This window comes from Pleurodeles waltl, chromosome 9 (genome assembly GCF_031143425.1).
Source record: "Pleurodeles waltl isolate 20211129_DDA chromosome 9, aPleWal1.hap1.20221129, whole genome shotgun sequence".
Classification (NCBI taxonomy): Eukaryota; Metazoa; Chordata; class Amphibia; order Caudata; family Salamandridae; genus Pleurodeles; species Pleurodeles waltl.
The window spans coordinates 740,538,316-740,556,412 of NC_090448.1; the positions used below are offsets into that span (position 1 = coordinate 740,538,316).

The window sequence follows — 18,097 nt, forward strand, 5'->3', positions numbered from 1 at the left end:
CTGCTAAAACCAGTCTGCCTACACGGGTAGTGGGTTAAGGTTTCAGGGGGCACCTCTAAGGTGCCCTCTGGGGTGTATTTTACAATAAAATGTACACTGGCATCAGTGTGCATTTATTGTGCTGAGAAGTTTGATACCAAACTTCCCAGTTTTCAGTGTAGCCATTATGGTGCTGTGGAGTTTGTGTATGACAGACTCCCAGACCATATACTCTTATGGCTACCCTGCACTTACAATGTCTAAGGTTTGTTTAGACACTGTAGGGGCACAGTGCTCATGCACTGGTGCCCTCACCTATGGTATAGTGCACCCTGCCTTAGGGCTGTAAGGCCTGCTAGAGGGGTGACTTATCTATACTTCATAGGCAGTGTGAGGTTGGCATGGCACCCTGAGGGGAGTGCCATGTCGACTTACTCGTTTTGTCCTCACCAGCACACACAAGCTGGCAAGCACTGTCTGTGCTGAGTGAGGGGTCCCCAGGGTGGCATAAGATATGCTGCAGCCCTTAGAGACCTTCCCTGGCATCAGGGCCCTTGGTACCAGGGGTACCAGTTACAAGGGACTTACCTGGATGCCAGGGTGTGCCAATTGTGTAAACAAAAGTACAGGTTAGGGAAAGAACACTGGTGCTGGGGCCTGGTCAGCAGGCCTCAGCACACTTTCAAATCAAAACATAGCATCAGCAAAGGCAAAAAGTCAGGGGGTAACCATGCCAAGGAGGCATTTCCTTACGGTGGGTACTGAAGGTACTTACACCTTATACCAGGTATAGACCTGTAATCCCTCTTAGTGAACTGTAGGGAGTGTCTAGAACCCAGGCTCTCTAGAGGTAGCTGTGGATGAGCAGCCAAGGCTTATCAAGGAGACATGCAAAGCTCATGCAATTCCACTGTAGTCACACAGCACTTACACACATGAAAGAAAACACTCAGGTGTACAAAAATAAAGGTACTTTATTTTTGGAACACAATACCACAAAATACTAGAAGGGCTACACTAGTCATCAGAAATAGGATTAGAAAAACAGTTTAAATAGCAATAAACAATAGTGACCCTAGAGGAGCACAAACCATATACTAAAAAAATGGAAAGCGAACACAGGACCGCCACCTACGTAAGTGGAATGTATAAAGGGGAGCTGATAGTACTAGAAAACCACAGAGGTTAGTAACACAGTACCCCCCAGAGACCAGGAAGCAGGAGTAAATCACTGGAGTTTCCCCAAACCACCCAAAAGGAAGGAAAAGAAGAAAAGAAGACACCCAGACAAGACTAAGAAAACCAGCAGTGGATTCCTGAAGAAAGAAGGCCTGTGGAGAGAGTGGGTCAAGTCCAAGAGTCACAGTGGCGTCGGGGAGGAGTAGGAGCTACTACCCACCCAGCTGTACTTGCAGGAGTTGGTCAACGGTGATGAACAGGCCAGTCTTCAGCCCCGGAGCCGCAGAAGAGTACCTGATGATGATTGCAGACAGGTGTTGATGCAGGAATTCCACCAACAATCCTTGGCAAAGGCAAACTCGTGGTTAGTGGGAAAGCGGTGCTGCCAGGGACCAGCATGGCCCTGGAGGACTCAACCCAGGAGGAGTTGTCACAGGGGACCCTCAGTGTTGCGGAGAGTTCACAGGAGCAGAGGCAGCACCCGCAGGAGTTCCACAGGACGGGGACACAGAAGAAGCCCACACAGCACTACAAAGGAGGATCCCACACCGCCGGAGAACCACACAGAAGGCCATGCTTTGCAGGAAGGAGTGTTGAGGGCTGGAGCTATACGCCGCAAACAAGCCATGACACCTGCAAGAGACGTGGTGCACAGGGGTACTGTCCTGCGTGGGAAGGCAAAGGCTTACCTCCACCAAAGATGGACAGATGGCAGAGAGAACCAAGAGGACTACTCCGGACCACCACCCGTGATGCTGGATCCAGCAGCTAAAGATGAGGGAAGATCCACGCATCCAGTTGTCACTTGCTATAGGTGCCTGCGGTTGCAGTGGAGTGACTCCTTCACTCCAAGGGAGATTCCTTCTTCTTGTGCAGGCTGAAGAGTTGCTGTCTTCTGAGGATGCACGGTCGGGAAAATGTTGCAAAGCTGGCAGGAGTCGTGGAAACAAAGTTGCAGAAGAGTTTTCTTTGTTGAGTGTAGTGTTGTCGGTTCCTGGATGGTCCAATTGCGGTTTCAGTGGCCAGAAGTCAAAGCAGAGGAGTCCTGCTGGAATCTTGCAAGCCGAATCCGAGGACCCACTCAAGAGAGAGACCCTAAAAAGCCCTGAAAGGGGGATTGGTCACCTAACCAGGTAAGCACCTATCAGGAGGGGGCTCTGACATCACCTGCCTGGCCTGGCCACTCAGATGCTCCCAAAGTTCCCTGCCAACCTTGGAATCAAGGCGGCAGAACCCAGGGACCCTCTGGAGGAGCTCCGGAGTGGTGATAGAAAGGGGAGTGGTCACTCCTCTTTCCATTGTCCAGTTTCGCGCCAGAGCAGGGGCTGGGGGTCCCTGAACCAGTGTGGACTGGTTTATACAGAGAGGGCACCAAATGTGCCCTTCAAAGCAAACCAGTGGCTTGGGGAGGCTACCCCTCCCAAGCCAGTCACACCTATTTCCAAAGAGAGAGGTGTTACCTCCCTCTCCTAAATAAAATTATTTGTTCTGCCTCTCTGGGCTTGATCAGATCAAGCATCAGTAGGGCAGAAACCTGTTGGGGAGGGGGGGGGGGGGGGGGGATAGATTGCCAGCAGCTGGGCTGCCCGGAAAACCCTTCTAAGGCTGGTGGTATCAATATTGGGGGTCCTCTAAGAAGCCCCAAGAGTGCATGGAATTATACTTGCAACACTTGCAACAGTATTGGGGTATGATTCAGACATGTTTGATACCATACAGGCCCAGGTTCGGAGTTACCATTATGTAGCTGGACATAGGTAGTGACCTATGTCCAGTACATGCATAAAATGGCCCACACACTTACAAAGTCCAGGAGAATGGGTCTGGCGTTTGTGGAGGGGCACCCTGCCCTCTGGGCTGAGAAGGCCTACCATAGGGGTGACTTACAGTGACCTGGTGCAGTGATAACAGGTGCATGCCCCTGTATTATGCAGGCTGCAATGGCAGACCTGCAGAATCCTTTGCATGGGCTCCCCATGGGTGGCAGAATAACTGCTGCAGCCCATAGGGTTCCTCAATGCCCTGGGTACCTAGGTACCATATACTAGGGACTTACATGTTGGGGGGGGGTTGGGGGGGGCGGGGGTGTAGGCAGTATGCCAAATGTGGGGAGAAATTGTCCCATTTACAGGAGAGAGCAAAACTACTGGGGTCCTCGTTAGCAGGATCCCAGCAGACACAGGGCAACACACTGACAACAAGCAGAAAATGGGGGTAACCATGTTAAGAAAGAGTACTTTCCTAAAGCATACATCTAAAACGTGTGGCCAACTGAAAGTTTGATTCTTAAACTATTTTTAACTCATGATAAGTGGCTCTCACTTGTGTGACCAATCGTCCCTCTCACATAGATGGGATTAGCTGAAAGGCATATTGAAGACATTCTTTCTTCTTTTCACATAAATCTTTTTATTAACGATTCAGGTGCTGAGCAGCCAAAAAGCAACCACCCAGCCAAAACATCCAAAATCAATCCAATCCAAAAGAGTGTTAGGCAGCTGTGAAAATAGCTCAAGTCAGGTGGTACAAGGAATATTTAAGATTTGAATACGCCCGGGTCACTTTTTACTCCGATCTGTCCCAAACCACCCCTTTTGCAAACCTTAACTGAAGTGTACTAACCACTGCAACTACTTCTAAGAACATACACCAAATAGCTACTTGTCACTAGAAAAGAAGAATAGAAAGTTTAAGCATTCACATCCATTGAATAGACCCAGGACTTCTCCATTGCAGAAGCAGTACTGAGTTCGGAGGGCCTCGCTCAACTTGGCATATGCAGGTTCGCATTTAGCTTTATACTGTAAACGTGTGCTATTCATACTGCTTATCAACCACTCCATAGCAAGGATACCACTCTAATTATGGATAGTCTGACCTCTTTCAATAATAAGCAATAATCAGCTTCACGGGCCTCAAGCACTGAAGCACCATATGAAAAGTTTTTTTTGCCATAGCCTTCAATTCTGTGAGTTTGAAGCCCAGAAGCATAACATCTGACAAGAGTGGAATCTGGAATCCCATTATATCCTTAAGCATTTTTAACACTCCACCCGGGAAAGGACAGACAGTTGGTCATTTCCCCTGTATGTGCAATGCCTCTCCTAATGCACCTCAGCCCCTTCAACATCTAGGGGATGCAATGTGATAGAAACAATGTAGTCTGTGTGAGGTATAGTGTCAGCCACACTATATTTTGTGATGTAGCTTTCTACCCAAGATACATATGGGAGATGAGCGCATGTCCCTTCCTAGTCTTTCCCAATATTTTGATGCAAGTTGCTTTCCCATTCTCCATTGCGCTTCCACACAGGTGGTTGTATCATGCATTGTACTGTGCATTAATAGCATTTGGTACATGCAATTTTTTTTACCTCTAGTACTCACAAATTTGGGAAAAGTACTGCAAACGGTGTTCTATTTATGGCAGCTCCCTCAAGTACACAGAGGAATATCGACGGGAATTTTGGCATTTTCGTTAAGTAGGATATCATCAATTGCACCGGTCAGTAAGCATGTATTTGTTTTATTAGGACTGAGGCAAAGTTTTATTGCTTATTTCATAAAACCTACATCAATTTACAGCAACCTGAGAGCAGGACTGGACTTAATACAATGTAAATAAATACTTGAAGGAAGAGTGAAATGTGTGTTTTGGAAAAATGTAATTTTGCTTTTACTGGAAGCCCGTTTTCACTGTAGAACACATGATTGGTGGTAAATAACATGCTGCATTGCATTGTGCATCAAGAGCCTAGGAGAACACTCACCTCCGAGAAATCTTCTCACCCTCTGTGTGGTTGTCTTCAGCATCCCCCTGCATGTCTGGCACAGTGGCCACAAGGTCTTTGAGAAAATCAAACTGCTGCTCCAACTCTATGCACTGCTTTCTGTAAGAGAGAGCGGCAGTGAGATACAACTCCTGTGCTTCCTGTGAACAGACCATTTGTGGTATTTGTACGCAGTTCGTAACATTTGCCACTGATTTTTTTTTTTCAGTCTACACTTTAATACAAACTATATCAGACCTGTCCTTGTCTGGCTCCATCTATGGCTCGTCCATAAACTCCTGTTACGGAGGGCCTACTGCAGCCATTATTCTACAGTTCAAGCCTTCTAGGTTCTATCAGTGGGATTAATACAAGTGCTGCATCTCTTTCTCCAGTCCTGGTGACTGGTAGCTACAGATCAGAGAAATCTGCATTCAAAGCTAGAACATACTTTATCATGGTGACTCAGGGAGGATTTGCTTTAACTTACACCGACCAATGATGGCTATAAAGTAACTCACAGGTGGGACGTTGTCATGGTTTTAGCATTCCGGGTTTGCGTCACCTGGCAGGCCTTGGTGAGGAGGGAATCCAGGAAAAGCTCCAGGGCCCGAGCTAAGAGTGAAAGGTGTTAAGGCACTTGTGTTTACGCATTTCAGTTGTCCACCCCCAAACTGACTATCAAGCAATAAAGGTGTGAGTCGCATAAAAACAAAAAATATCAGAGAATTAAAAATCTAGTAATCAATAGCACATTCTGTCAGTTCAATCATACTGAATTCATTTAGTCTCTCTTCTCCTGACAAAAGTCAAAGGTTCTGCTTGGACATCCACTTTGCTTCAGATGGATGCAGCTTCTCCACCACTGGCATTTCATGTTTGATTTGCTCCCATGTCAGGATCCAGCTGCTGCGAGTTCCTAAAAAGCTCATCCTTTTTACTGAGCTATACACCGTTTTAGAATCCTTGTTCTAGAATCTTGTTTCAACTGTGTTATGTTTATTTGTATCAGACAACTGTGTTTAACCTGTTGGGTGCCTTGGACGAGGTGATCTCGTCCAAGGCACCAGTTCCCATGTGCCTTGGACGAGGTGACCTCGTCGAAGGCACGGGAACTGGGGGGAGCGCTAGCGCTCCGCCCCCCTGTGCTCCCCACCCACCCCCCCCCCCAAGGCAGGGATGGAAGAGGAAGTCCTTCCCCTTGCACCCCGACAACCCCCCACCCCCCCGTGACGTCAGCACGTGCTGATTTGTCACAGGGCCTCCCCCATCGCGCTGGAAACTCCAGGGGGGGGCATAAACCTCTAGGCGCCAGGGCAAGGGTCGCTCCCCTGGGGGGCAACCCATTAGGCAAGGGTCGCTCCCCTGGGGGGAAAATTGTATTTAGACCTTTTCTGCCCCCCTTGGGGGCAGATTGTCCATTTTAGGTCAATCTACCCCCAAGGGGGCAGAAACCACTAGGCACCGGGGATTTTTTTTTTTTTGGAGCCAATATCACGCAGGGGGAGCGACCCCGTAGGCAAGGGTAGCTCCTAGGGGGTTTGGGGGAGAGGATTTATTTTAGGCCATTTCTGCCCCCCCTGGGGCCTGCTGAGCTAGAGGCCAAAATCCATAGGTATGCACTTTGCAAAAAACACCTCTGTTTTCAGTGAAAAAAAGTGATGTGTCCACGTTGTGTTTTGGGCCATTTCCTTTCGTGGGCGCTAGGCCTACCCACACAAGTGAGGTACCATTTTTATCGAGAGACTTGGGGGAACGCTGGGTGGAAGGGAATTTGTGGCTCCTCTCAGATTCCAGAACTTTCTGTCACCGAAATGAGAGGAAAAAGTGTTTTTTGGGCCAAATTTTGATGTTTGCAAAGGATTCAGGGTAACAGAACCTGGTCAGAGCCCCACAAGTCACCCCATCTTGGATTCCCCTGGGTTTCTAGTTTTAAAAAATGCGCTGGTTTGCTAGGTTTCCCCAGGTGCCGGCTGAGCTAGAGGCCAAAATCCACAGGTAGGCACTGTTTTCTGTCAAAAATTGTGATGTGTCCAAGCTGTGTTTTGGGGAATTTCCTGTCGCGGGCGCTAGGCCTACCCACACAAGGGAGGTATCATTTTTATCGGGAGACTTGGGGGAACGCTGGGTGGAAGGAAATTTGTGGCTCCTCACTGATTCCAGAACTTTGTCACCGAAATGTGAGGAAAATTTGTTTTTTAGCCAAATTTTGAGGTTTGCAAAGGATTCTGGGTAACAGAACCTGGTCAGAGCCCCACAAGTCACCCCATCTTGGATTCCCCTAGGTCTCTAGTTTTAAAAAATGCACAGGTTTGGTAGGTTTCCCTAGGTGCCGTCTGAGCTAGAGGCCAAAATCTACAGGTAGGCACTTTGCAAAAAACACCTCTGTTTTCTGTGAAAAAATGTGATGTGTCCACGTTGTGTTTTGGGGCATTTCCTGTCGCGGGCGCTAGGCCTACCCACACAAGTGAGGTATCATTTTTATCAGGAGACTTGGGGGAACATAGATTAGCAAAACAAGTGTTACTGCCCCTGGTCTTTCTCTACATTTTTGCCTTCCAAATATAAGAGTGTGTGTAAAAAAGACATCTATTTGAGAAATGGCCTGTAATTCACATGGTAGTATGGTCACCCCGGAATTCAGAGATGTGCAAATAACCACTGCTCCTCAACACCTTATCTTGTGCCCATTTTGGAAATACAAAGGTTTTCTTGATAGCTATTTTTCACTCTTTATATTACAGCAAATTAATTGCTGTATACCCGGTATTGAATGAAAACGCACTGCAGGGTGCAGCTCATTTATTGGCTCTGGGTACCTAGGGTTCTTGATGAACCTACAAGCCCTATATATATATCCCTGCAACCAGAGGAGTCCAGCAGACGTAGCGGTATATTGCTTTCGAAAATCTGACATTGCAGGAAAAAGTTACAGAGTAAAACGTAGAGAAAAATTTATGTTTTTTTCACCTCAATTTCAATATTTTTCTTTTTCTGTTGTTATTTTCTGTAGGAAACCCTTGTAGGATCTACACAAATGACCCCTTGCTGAATTCAGACTTTTGTCTACTTTTCAGAAATGTTTAGGTTTCTGGGATCCAGTATTGGTTTCACGCCCATTTCTGTCACTGACTGGAAGGAGGCTGAAAGCACAAAAAATTGTAAAAATGGGGTATGTCCCCGTAAAATGCCAAATCTGTGTTGAAAAATTGGGTTTTCTGATTTAAGTCTGCCTGTTCCTGAAAGCTGGGAAGCTGGTGATTTTAGCACCGCAAACCCTTTGTTGATGCCATTTTCAGGGGGAAAAAAAACACAAGCCTTCTTCTGCAGCCACCTTTTCCCATTTTTTTTTTTTTTTTTTAAAACGAAATTTTCACTGTATTTTGGCTAATTTCTTGGCCTCCTTCAGGGGAACCCACAATGTCTGCGTACCTCTAGAATCCTTAGGATGTTGGGGGAAAAAAAGGACACAAATTTGGATTGGCTAGCTTATGTGGACAAAATGTTATGAGGGCCTAAGTGCAAACTGCCCCAAATAGCCAAAAAAAGTCCTGGCACAGGAGGGGGAAAAGGCCTGGCAGCGAAGGGGTTAAGTAGATGGTCTAGGGTTTTTAAGGGCATTCGTCAGTGATAAATATGTGGCCTCAGCTTCTTTCATGTTGCTTTTACTGTGGCTTCTAAAATGTCTAGAACTTTACCTTCCTGATGTTTAGCTGTATGAATTTTGAATTCAGTGTTGCAATGATGGCTTGCCTGCATGTTCGATTAGCTGCCTTGTTAAAAGGGCCCCACAACATCCTTCTGCGAAATGCTAACATTTCCAGGCAGAGACAGACGATGTGCATTAAGGTTTCTTTTTCCTTGCCACAGAATCTTCAGTTTGTCTTGGTTGGCTTTAGTCAGTGGGGTAACTGATTCACAGTTGAATGGATATCTAGTTGAACACACATGAATTTAAGTTTATAGTAGTAATAGATTCTGTGGTTGAGGTGTTTGCTGCTTTAAAGCATCGTAAGAGGTAATACTTTGCCATGCATGTGCACGTTTTGCCAGGATCTCTTTGCAGTGAAATGAGTCTGGTGGACCTGTTTAAGATTTTTTTTTTTTTTTTTTTTAAACTCAGATGTTGAAGTCTTAGTGCTCCATAGACCGAAGGGCTGCAGAAGCTGCACAGCATCACATAAATTATGAGGCCAGGTCAGACGTTTGGCTGTTTATTTCACTTTGGCTGAGTGCTGCTAGTGTGTTGCCCCCTTGCTAATCTAAATCTGTAGCACATTTTCAGGAGACTGCACTTTATGGTAATTGATTGTTTCGTCATGCCTAGCTCTAGGTAAAGGTGGGACTGCAATGTGTAGTTTATATACGGCCTATTTATAAACAGCCGGTATGTTTTGGCAATCAGCAGATCCAGCAACATTGCCACCTTTGTTCCTGCCATTTATACACTGCTATACAGACAGACGGAAGTAGTTTTACAGTCATGGCTTTGTGGAGAGGGCCCATCAGTGATCCTTGTAGGGATTTTGACAAGGTGTTAAACCAAAAGTTAAAGCAGTACCTTTGGATTTCATTGCATCTATAGGTGCAGAGAAGGTGTCTCTTTAGTGAAGTAAATCCCAATATATTAGTATTTTGGCTCAACCCAGACTGACCCCTTCTACCCATAAGGCTCCAGGTGTTTTCATTTTCTTACTGAACTTCACCACTTTTGTTCTGTTAAAATTAGTTTCTAGTTTATGCGTTCCGCGAAGATTGAGAGGGTGTCTAGGACCTGTTGAAGGCCTGCAGGGGGTCATGCTCAATAAAAGCAGATCATCTGCATATAGCATATCAGTTAGTGCTATGAATAGATACCATATCACTATTTCACCAGGGAGTGGGTCTGAGAACTGACTCAGATCAAAAGGTCCTGCAAGATCAAGCGGGCAAAACGCCCCTCTCGACTGACATAAATATTGAAACAGTAGTGCTTCGTGAACATGCAACCGCCTGACAAATATCCACAACAGGCACTCTGTGTGCCAATACTGTATTAGAAGCTTTGGCTCTAGTGAAGTGAGCCCACAGGCCTTCTGCAGACTACTTCTTAGCCAGTGCATAGCAGATCTTAATGCAGAGAACAATCCACAAGGGTAGGGACTATTTTTGGATTGATTTGCCCTTCTTTGCCCCATAGAAACCCACAAAGTGCTGTTCGTTCACCTGATGCTCTTTGGTGCAATCTTTATAAAAGATTAGTGCTCCTTTTGGTTCTAAACAATGGAGCAGAGCTTCATCTTTACAGGGATGAGGTGCAGCATAACGCCGGAAAGGTGATAACCTGCCCAACAGTAAACGGAGTGACTACTTTTGGAAGGAAGCTCGGGTCCTCAAAAATAACTGATCAGAGAAAGCTGTTGTATAAGGTGGGATGACAGACACACACCTAGCCAATGTTATAGAAAGGTCATTTTCAATGTTGGGAACCTTAATGGACAACTGTGCAGCCACTCAAAAGCAATGCAAATCAAAAATGTAAGAATTCAATTCTAATCCCACTGTGGCATCACTAACATCACTCAAGGTTTTGAAAGCAACAAGTGTTGCAGACCTTTTTAAAGGTTTAAAAACAGGTGCTTTAAATAAAGAAGGTTGTTCAATCCGACACGAACAAGAAAAAAAGCTGCAAAAAAAGCCCCTCACAGTGCGCAAAAGCAAAGCCTTGCAGGGCCAGAGACAAAACAACAAAACTTCGGAAAACTTGGCTTGCAGTGAATCCATTCGACGAATGCTGCACAAAGCAAAAAATCAGTCCCAACAACTGGCATACAAAGATTCCGTAGGTGCATTGCTGCTTAGATGACATCAATGACAGCAGGAGGACGGTCAAATGCAGTCAACTGCTGTCGCTCCATCTCTAGAACTGGAGTTGCAGACTGTGCAGGCCTGTGTGCAGCACCCTGCCCTGCTGCTACAACAGAAAATCCTTCCAAAGCAGCACCTTCATCAGAGGACATGCCGAGGAGTTTCGGGTGCAAAACACTGCTGGCCTAATCTGGTGCCGCTAGGATGATTCTTTCCCAGTCATTCCTGACCTTCAGAACTAGTGGCAGGAGAGTCAGTGATGTGGAAGCATACAGGACTTCCAATCTCCACTCTAGGAGTCTACGCCTGCACCATCAAGCTCTCAGGTCTGTGATGCTGTGTGAGAAAGTCGGGGTTGCCGGGTGCTGGACGATGGCCCCGACCTACCAATTAACTGGCAGTCCTGAACACGGTTTTGCCCAAGTACTTAAAAGGGTATCCGGGAGAGCCTCATTAAATGGCAAGAGTTCTTGTAGGCACTTGACAAGCCTGGAGTTCCTCTATCAGAACAATAGTTTCACCTGCACTAGTAGTTCTGCTGGCTCCACATAATGAAAGTGAAGGAGGTATTTTTTTTTTTTCAGTGGGACGGCCAGGAGCAGAAACAAGGTCAGTGTACGGACACAGAAGAGAAAACTTGGCTTTCAAGCTAATCTTATCTTTAGAGGATACTCCTAAAGGCACAAGAATGAGAATGAGGAATGCAAAAGCCAAATTCAAGTCCAGGGTCGAAAGCAAAAAGGAGTAGTTTAGCCTACCATACTTTCAGAAATCTAAACACCACATGTAACTTAAAAAGGGCCTTTATCAGAGGAAAATAAACAAGCAAATACTGCTGCAAAGTACCCCTTTATTGTGCTTGGTAGAACTCATTTTTCCAGGAAGAGAACCACAAACTGAAGAACATGCACAGTCTTGACATCCTTCTGAATGTACCAGTGATGGCATAGTCATCTGCTGGATTATGCAATTCTAGAAAAGTAACTCAGGCCCAGTAAGAATGTATAAAACTTCAGAAGCAGAAAGGTAGTAACAAATAGGGCTAACCTTTCATGTTTCAAGCATGAAGATCTGAAGTGTGAAGTTTAGAAGTGAGAACTTCACATTTCTGCTGGGCGCTAGGCTCTCCAACAGAAAAGCAAAAACAACAAGTGATGGACGGAATGCTGAACATTGTCAAACACTCACCCCCAGTCATAGATCTGGGTTTAATCCATCGTTTTTTTGCTCACCATGCCACCCCAGTTTGGACGCAGCCATATGCAAATCAGTCTTGACCCTGTTCCTCATGGGAACAGTCCAGACCGAACTGCCAAGCCAGGTCCTCACTGGACCGGAAACAAGCATCCTGGGACCGGTTTCGGGGTTTCACCCCTCATCAGCCAGGCTAGCTTGAATCCAGTGGCATGGGAAGCGCGGGACCCACGTCTGGGCATACCCTTCCCACTTAGGGCGACAAAGCAAAAACAACAAGTGATGGACGGAATGCTGAACATTGTCAAACACTCATTGGCATGGGCAGCAAAAAAACGATGGATTAAACCCAGATCTGTGACTGGGGGTGAATGTTTGACAATGTTCAGCATTCCGTCCATCACTTGTTGTTTTTGCATTTGTCGCCCTAAGTGGGAAGGGTATGCCCAGACGTGGGTCCCGTGCTTCCCATGCCACTGGATTCAAGCTAGCCTGGCTGATGAGGGGTGAAACCCTGAAACCGGTCCCAGGATGCTTGTTTCCAGTCCAGGGAAGACCTGGCCTAGCAGTTCGGGCTGGACTGTTCCCATGGGGAACAGGGTCAAGACTGATTTGCATATGGCTGGGTCCAAACTGGAATGGCATGGGCAGCAAAAAAACGATGGATTAAACCCAGATCTGTGACTGGGGGTGAATGTTTGACAATGTTCAGCATTCCGTCCATCACTTGTCGTTTTTGCATTTGTTGCCCTAAGTGGGAAGGGTATGCCCAGACGTGGGTCCCGTGCTTCCCATGCCACTGGATTCAAGCTAGCCTGGCTGATGAGGGGTGAAACCCTGAAACCGGTCCCAGGATGCTTGTTTCCAGTCCAGGAAAGACCTGGCCTAGCAGTTCGGGCTGGACTGTTCCCATGGGGAACAGGGTCAAGACTGATTTGCATATGGCTGGGTCCAAACTGGAATGGCATGGGCAGCAAAAAAAAACGATGGATTAAACCCAGATCTGTGACTGGGGGTGAATGTTTGACAATGTTCAGCATTCCGTCCATCACTTGTTGTTTTTGCATTTCTCCAACAGATAAGGCCACAAGGTAAGCAAATGAGATCTATCTATCTACAAGACCCAAAAAACAAGAGCAGTTTTGGGGCTCTCAGATTCCTTCATCCCCCATCCCTTTGCTTTTTTTTCTTTCTACCCTTTGATGTCATTGCCCTGCTTTGTGACTGCCCCTCGGCACTCCTGGTGAACCACTGGCACTTCAAGGGTGTAATTGCCAGGGGTGAGTGTGTACGTTTTTCAGTGGACAATCATTGGTGCCTTGCTTGGGGGAGGTGGCTGGGCCTCTTGCTGTCCTTACTGTTGGATGGGCACTGGAATGTGAATGTTTGGCAGAGCTGGAAGTATTTATCACCTGGAAGTCAATGCGATTAGCTCAGAAGAATGCCAAGTATGTGATATCCTTGCCCGAAACCACCTGTGGGAACAATCAAGCAGGGCACCAGGGATGGTGAAGCTTCTTTAATAAATTGTTGGCAGCGATCCATACTACCGGAGAGTGGTTAGAGAGTAAGATTGTCTCCATAGCAGTGGAGCTGGACCTCATTCGAGAGGACTCAAAGAAAATATTGGAAGAAGTGTCTGCCTTGGAGACCTCAGTCCAAACCCTAATGCCAGAGACATTAAATGTTGAGCGCCGCTTACCAACCTGGAGGCCCACACTCATTGATTAATGGCCAAACTTGGTGATGAGGAGGGGAGGGCCCGTTGCAACATTAGAATTGTTGCACTGTAGGAGAGAGTGGAGGGTGAGTCCATGCTTGACTTCAGGCATTTTTGGTGGATATTTTAACTTGGTTTGGGGCCAAAGCCTAGACAGGACATGAGATCTTGCACACTCAAATGCTGTATCCACAGGAACCCAATAGAGAAAGAACACAAATAAGGGGCCAAATGAGTCTTGAAGATGACCAAGGCCAAGAAACAGTTACAATGGCTAAAATAGCTATTCTATGAAATGGGCAATAGAGCTGACAAACTGGTTGCCAACAGATTGAAAGCCCAGAGAATGAGGGAACACACAGCAAAAGGAAGATAAATAATTGATTAAGTGGGCAAGAAACACCTATTTCTAAAATGATATCAGTCAATAAACACAGCAGGACATAAGAGCAGAGAAGCGGTCCTGTTTTCTTGGACTGGATACATCTCCCATTCGTTCTAAATAAATAGAGGGAGGAATTGAACAAACCCATCACTAGTCAAGAGACCCTGAATGTCACTAAGTCACTGAAATCCAACAAAGCTCCATGCCTGGATGGGCTTTCACCAGATTTTTACAGAGATTCGATGTCCCTTTTTATAGGGACTCCCACTGACCTATTCAACTCGTTTAGAGAGGAACCAGGCATAATTCCAACTATGAGAGAAGCACATATGGTTCTAATTTCCAAATCATGCAAACAACCAGATAAGTGCAAATCCTGTAGACCCATAGCTCTGCTCAATGAGGACATTAACTCCTTAACTGCTTACAAATTCAGCAAAGGGTCATTTGTGTAGACCCCTCAAGATTTCTCCAAAGAAACTAATTGTTGAAATAAAGAAACATTGAAAATGAGTAGGAGAAAACAGCCATTTGTTACAATATTTTTATCAGTAACTTTTTGTCATGACGGCAGACTTACAAAAGTAATGTACCATTACATTGGCTAGGCCCTTTTGGGTTTGCTGCAATATATAGTGTTTGTAGGTTCTCAAAGAACCTGAGATACCCAGATCCAACAACTGAGCTGCACTGTACAATGTTTTTTCACTGTGCACTGAGTATAGACCTATTTATATGCTGAAACATGTAGAGTGAAGAATATTGAGGTAACCTTTGTAGTTCTGAAATGGGTACAAGATATTGAGTTTAGCAGCAGTGGTTATTGTACATTTCTGAATTTGTGGATACCCATACGAGCATATGATTTACACTGTATTTGTCAATGTCTTCTTCTTCCTCACTGGCTTACATTTGGAAGGCACAAATGGAGCAAAATCCAATTGATAATAGCAAATTCAATGCTCCCACATGTCTTCTGGCAAAAATGGTACGTCACTTGTGTGGGTAGGCCTAGTATTTACGACAGGAAACAGCCCAAAACACAACATGGAAACATCATATTTTTCCACTCAAAATGGACCAGGGTTTTTGCTAAGTAGATAGCTGTGGATTCTTTACCTTAGCTCAGCCGGCACTTAGGGAAACCTAGCAAGCCTGTACATTTAAAAACAAGACACCCATTGGAATCCAGGGTGGGGTGACTGATGTGGCTCTCACCAGGTTGTTTTACCTAGAATCCCTTGCAAACCTCAAACTGAATAAATAAACATTTTCGTCACATTTCTGTGATCCAAAGTCCTAGAATCTGCGGGGAGCCACAAACTTCCTTGCACCCATCATTCCCTTAAGTCTTTTGATAAAATGCCACCTCACTTGTGTGGGTAGGCCTAGAGCATGCAACAGGATACGGCCCAAAATGCAACATGAATACATCACATTTTTCCACTTAAAAGTGACCGTTTTTTTTTTGCAAAGTGGGTAGCTGTGGATTTTGGGCCCTAACTCAAGCACCACCAAGGGAAACCTAGCAAACCTGCACATTTTTTAAAACTACACAACTAGGGGAGTCCAGGGTGGAATGCCTTGTGAGGATCGCATTACCCTCAACGCCATGTAAACCTCATACTTTGCCTACAATCACGCATTTCCTCACATTTCTGTGATGGCAAACTCAGGAATTAAAGTTCCTACCACTCAGCATGCCCCATCTGTGCCGATAAAAACACTGCACCACTTATGTGACTGGACGTAGTGCCGCCTACAGGAATGGATCAAACCAGGTTCAATAGGAGCCCTTGTGTGGGGACTCCCATTGACCCTATGAGGGGTAGATTGGTGGCAATTACACCTGTCTGCTCCCCAGGTAGGCAGAAAGGCCTTTGCCACACTTACTTGAGGTACTGGCATAGCCAAGCCCATGCTATATTTTTATTTTTTTTAATTCCTGGTGTCTACTGGGTTTTTAACTCCCCAGGAGAGGGGGGTGAGGGGGCCAGATCGGAGGTTATTATGCCATCTGCCCCTTAGGAGGGGTGGAAGGACTGTTGCTCTATTTAATTGGGAGTGGGAGCACAGCCATGTCCATGGATAAGAATGGGATATAGGGGGAACACTCTCAGTTGAACACCTCATGGATAAAAAAAAGTGGAGATTCTCATAGACCAATTTCATCCTGGGGATTGATGGCAGGAGAATTAACAGATGGAAGGAAAGAGAATGTCTGATAATAAGGAATATGTTCTATAAGGGACAGCTGAAATCCTTCACAGACTTCAGAAGAGTTTTTCCCACATACATGTAACAGACAGAATGCAATATGCACAGATCTGACAAAGGGTTAGGCAACCAAAAATTAAATATGTGGCCATTTTAGAAATTCCTTGCAACCTATGACACCACAAAAGGTCTGATCACAAAACTTTACAAACTCTTCCTTCGTGGCCCACGGTTAAAATTGAATTATCAAATACAATTGGAAATGAAGCAGTGAAAGACTTAACATAGAAGGTGAACAAGTACGTCCAACATAAAGACAGGCTTTACAAGCATTCAACACTGCTAAGCTGAATATACACTGTTTATGAGGTGGTCTTTGACCCTTATGAAATTAAAAATAATTTAGCCCACACTACTGGATACTTGATGGAGATGTAGTACTGGTAGAGGTACCTTTACCCACATAAGGTGGAAAATGTGAGGAAATTAAGACCTTCTACGAAAGAAGTTAATGAACAACTTGACCATGGGAGAGGAGACACCTAGCAACGCAATAATAATCCTACTGCAAATGGGAGATGTACACATAAAAAGGAAAAGGGCAATTAACAGGATACTTAAAAATCACTCATTGGGTACTACTGAACACAATCACAGACTCCTAAAAGAAGAGGGGGAAAAATGCTCAGCAGAGGCGGTTATAGAAACAGAAATGGTGGCCAACTATTACAATTGAAAGGTTAACACATAAGCTTCAGAGAACAGGCACGAAATCTGATAAAATCTTGGCCCAGCAAGTGAATAGTTTATACAACTAGCCTGTGTATACCATATACCACCCAAAATTCGAGCACTGGGTGTAAGTAATGCAAAAGCATATCAAGAATAACATGCATGTTCCGTAATTTGTGAGATATTTTACATGGTGTGGGGTATCATGTGGGTGTGAATGGAGGTTTGGGAGGGGGGGGGGGGGCTCGATATGTGTAAATACACAATCTTCTTCATTATTTCATACAATTAGTTACGATACAGTGAAATACTTTACATTGCAATGTACTATTAACAGACCAAGCAGCCAAAAGAACAAGTTACTTACCTTCGGTAATGCTTTTTCTGGTGGATACAATAGCTACCTGTGGTTTCCTCACCTTATGAATTCACCTTTGGGCCAGCATCCGACAGAAAATCTTCTTCCCAGCTCTCCACGTCGACGAGTACATCGCAATTGCACAGCTCCATGCGACTCCATCTGACGTCACCGTGCCAATAAGAGGTCCTCGTCGGTGTGCTGACGTCAGTTTCACCCATTTGTTACGTGCCTTTGAGGCAAACAGGTGAGAACCGACTCCACAATGACTCCAATAAATACATATATACATAAAGCCTTCACGATGCAACATAATCAAATTCATCATTTATATACATACAGGAAAAGTATCAATATATACATACATTTATACAACCACAAATCGGAGTGCAATCAGACAGGCAACGGGGAGGCGGGTGGGACTGTGAGGAATCCACAGGTAGCTATTGTATCCACCAGAAAAAGTGTTACCTAAGGTAAGTAACTTGTTCTTCTGATAGATACAAACTACCTGTGGATTCCTCACCTTATGAATAGAGTCCCAAAGCAGTACCGCACTTGGAAGTGGGTGCCTGTCTGATTACACCAAGAAATCCTGCAAAACAGATCGTGCAAAATGGCCACCCCTCCGAACCTCAGAGTCCAAGCAGTAATGCTTTGCAAAGGTATGGAAGGACGCCCGAGTTGCCGCCTTGCAAATATCGACCACCGGAACC

The 18,097-nt window shown here is 45.4% G+C and overlaps 1 protein-coding gene across 1 annotated transcript in view; it reads right to left on the bottom strand.

Annotated features, from left to right (window-relative positions):
- DRAP1 (DR1 associated protein 1) overlaps positions 1-18,097 on the bottom strand; it is a 97,459-nt gene that overhangs the window by 36,193 nt on the left and 43,169 nt on the right. Inside the window, exons 3-4 of the mRNA XM_069207853.1 lie at positions 5,450-5,543; positions 4,929-5,048 (exon numbers count right to left, since the gene is read on the bottom strand). Of these exons, the coding sequence (XP_069063954.1) occupies positions 4,929-5,048; positions 5,450-5,543 (214 nt within the window). The remainder of the gene's footprint in view (positions 1-4,928; positions 5,049-5,449; positions 5,544-18,097) is intronic.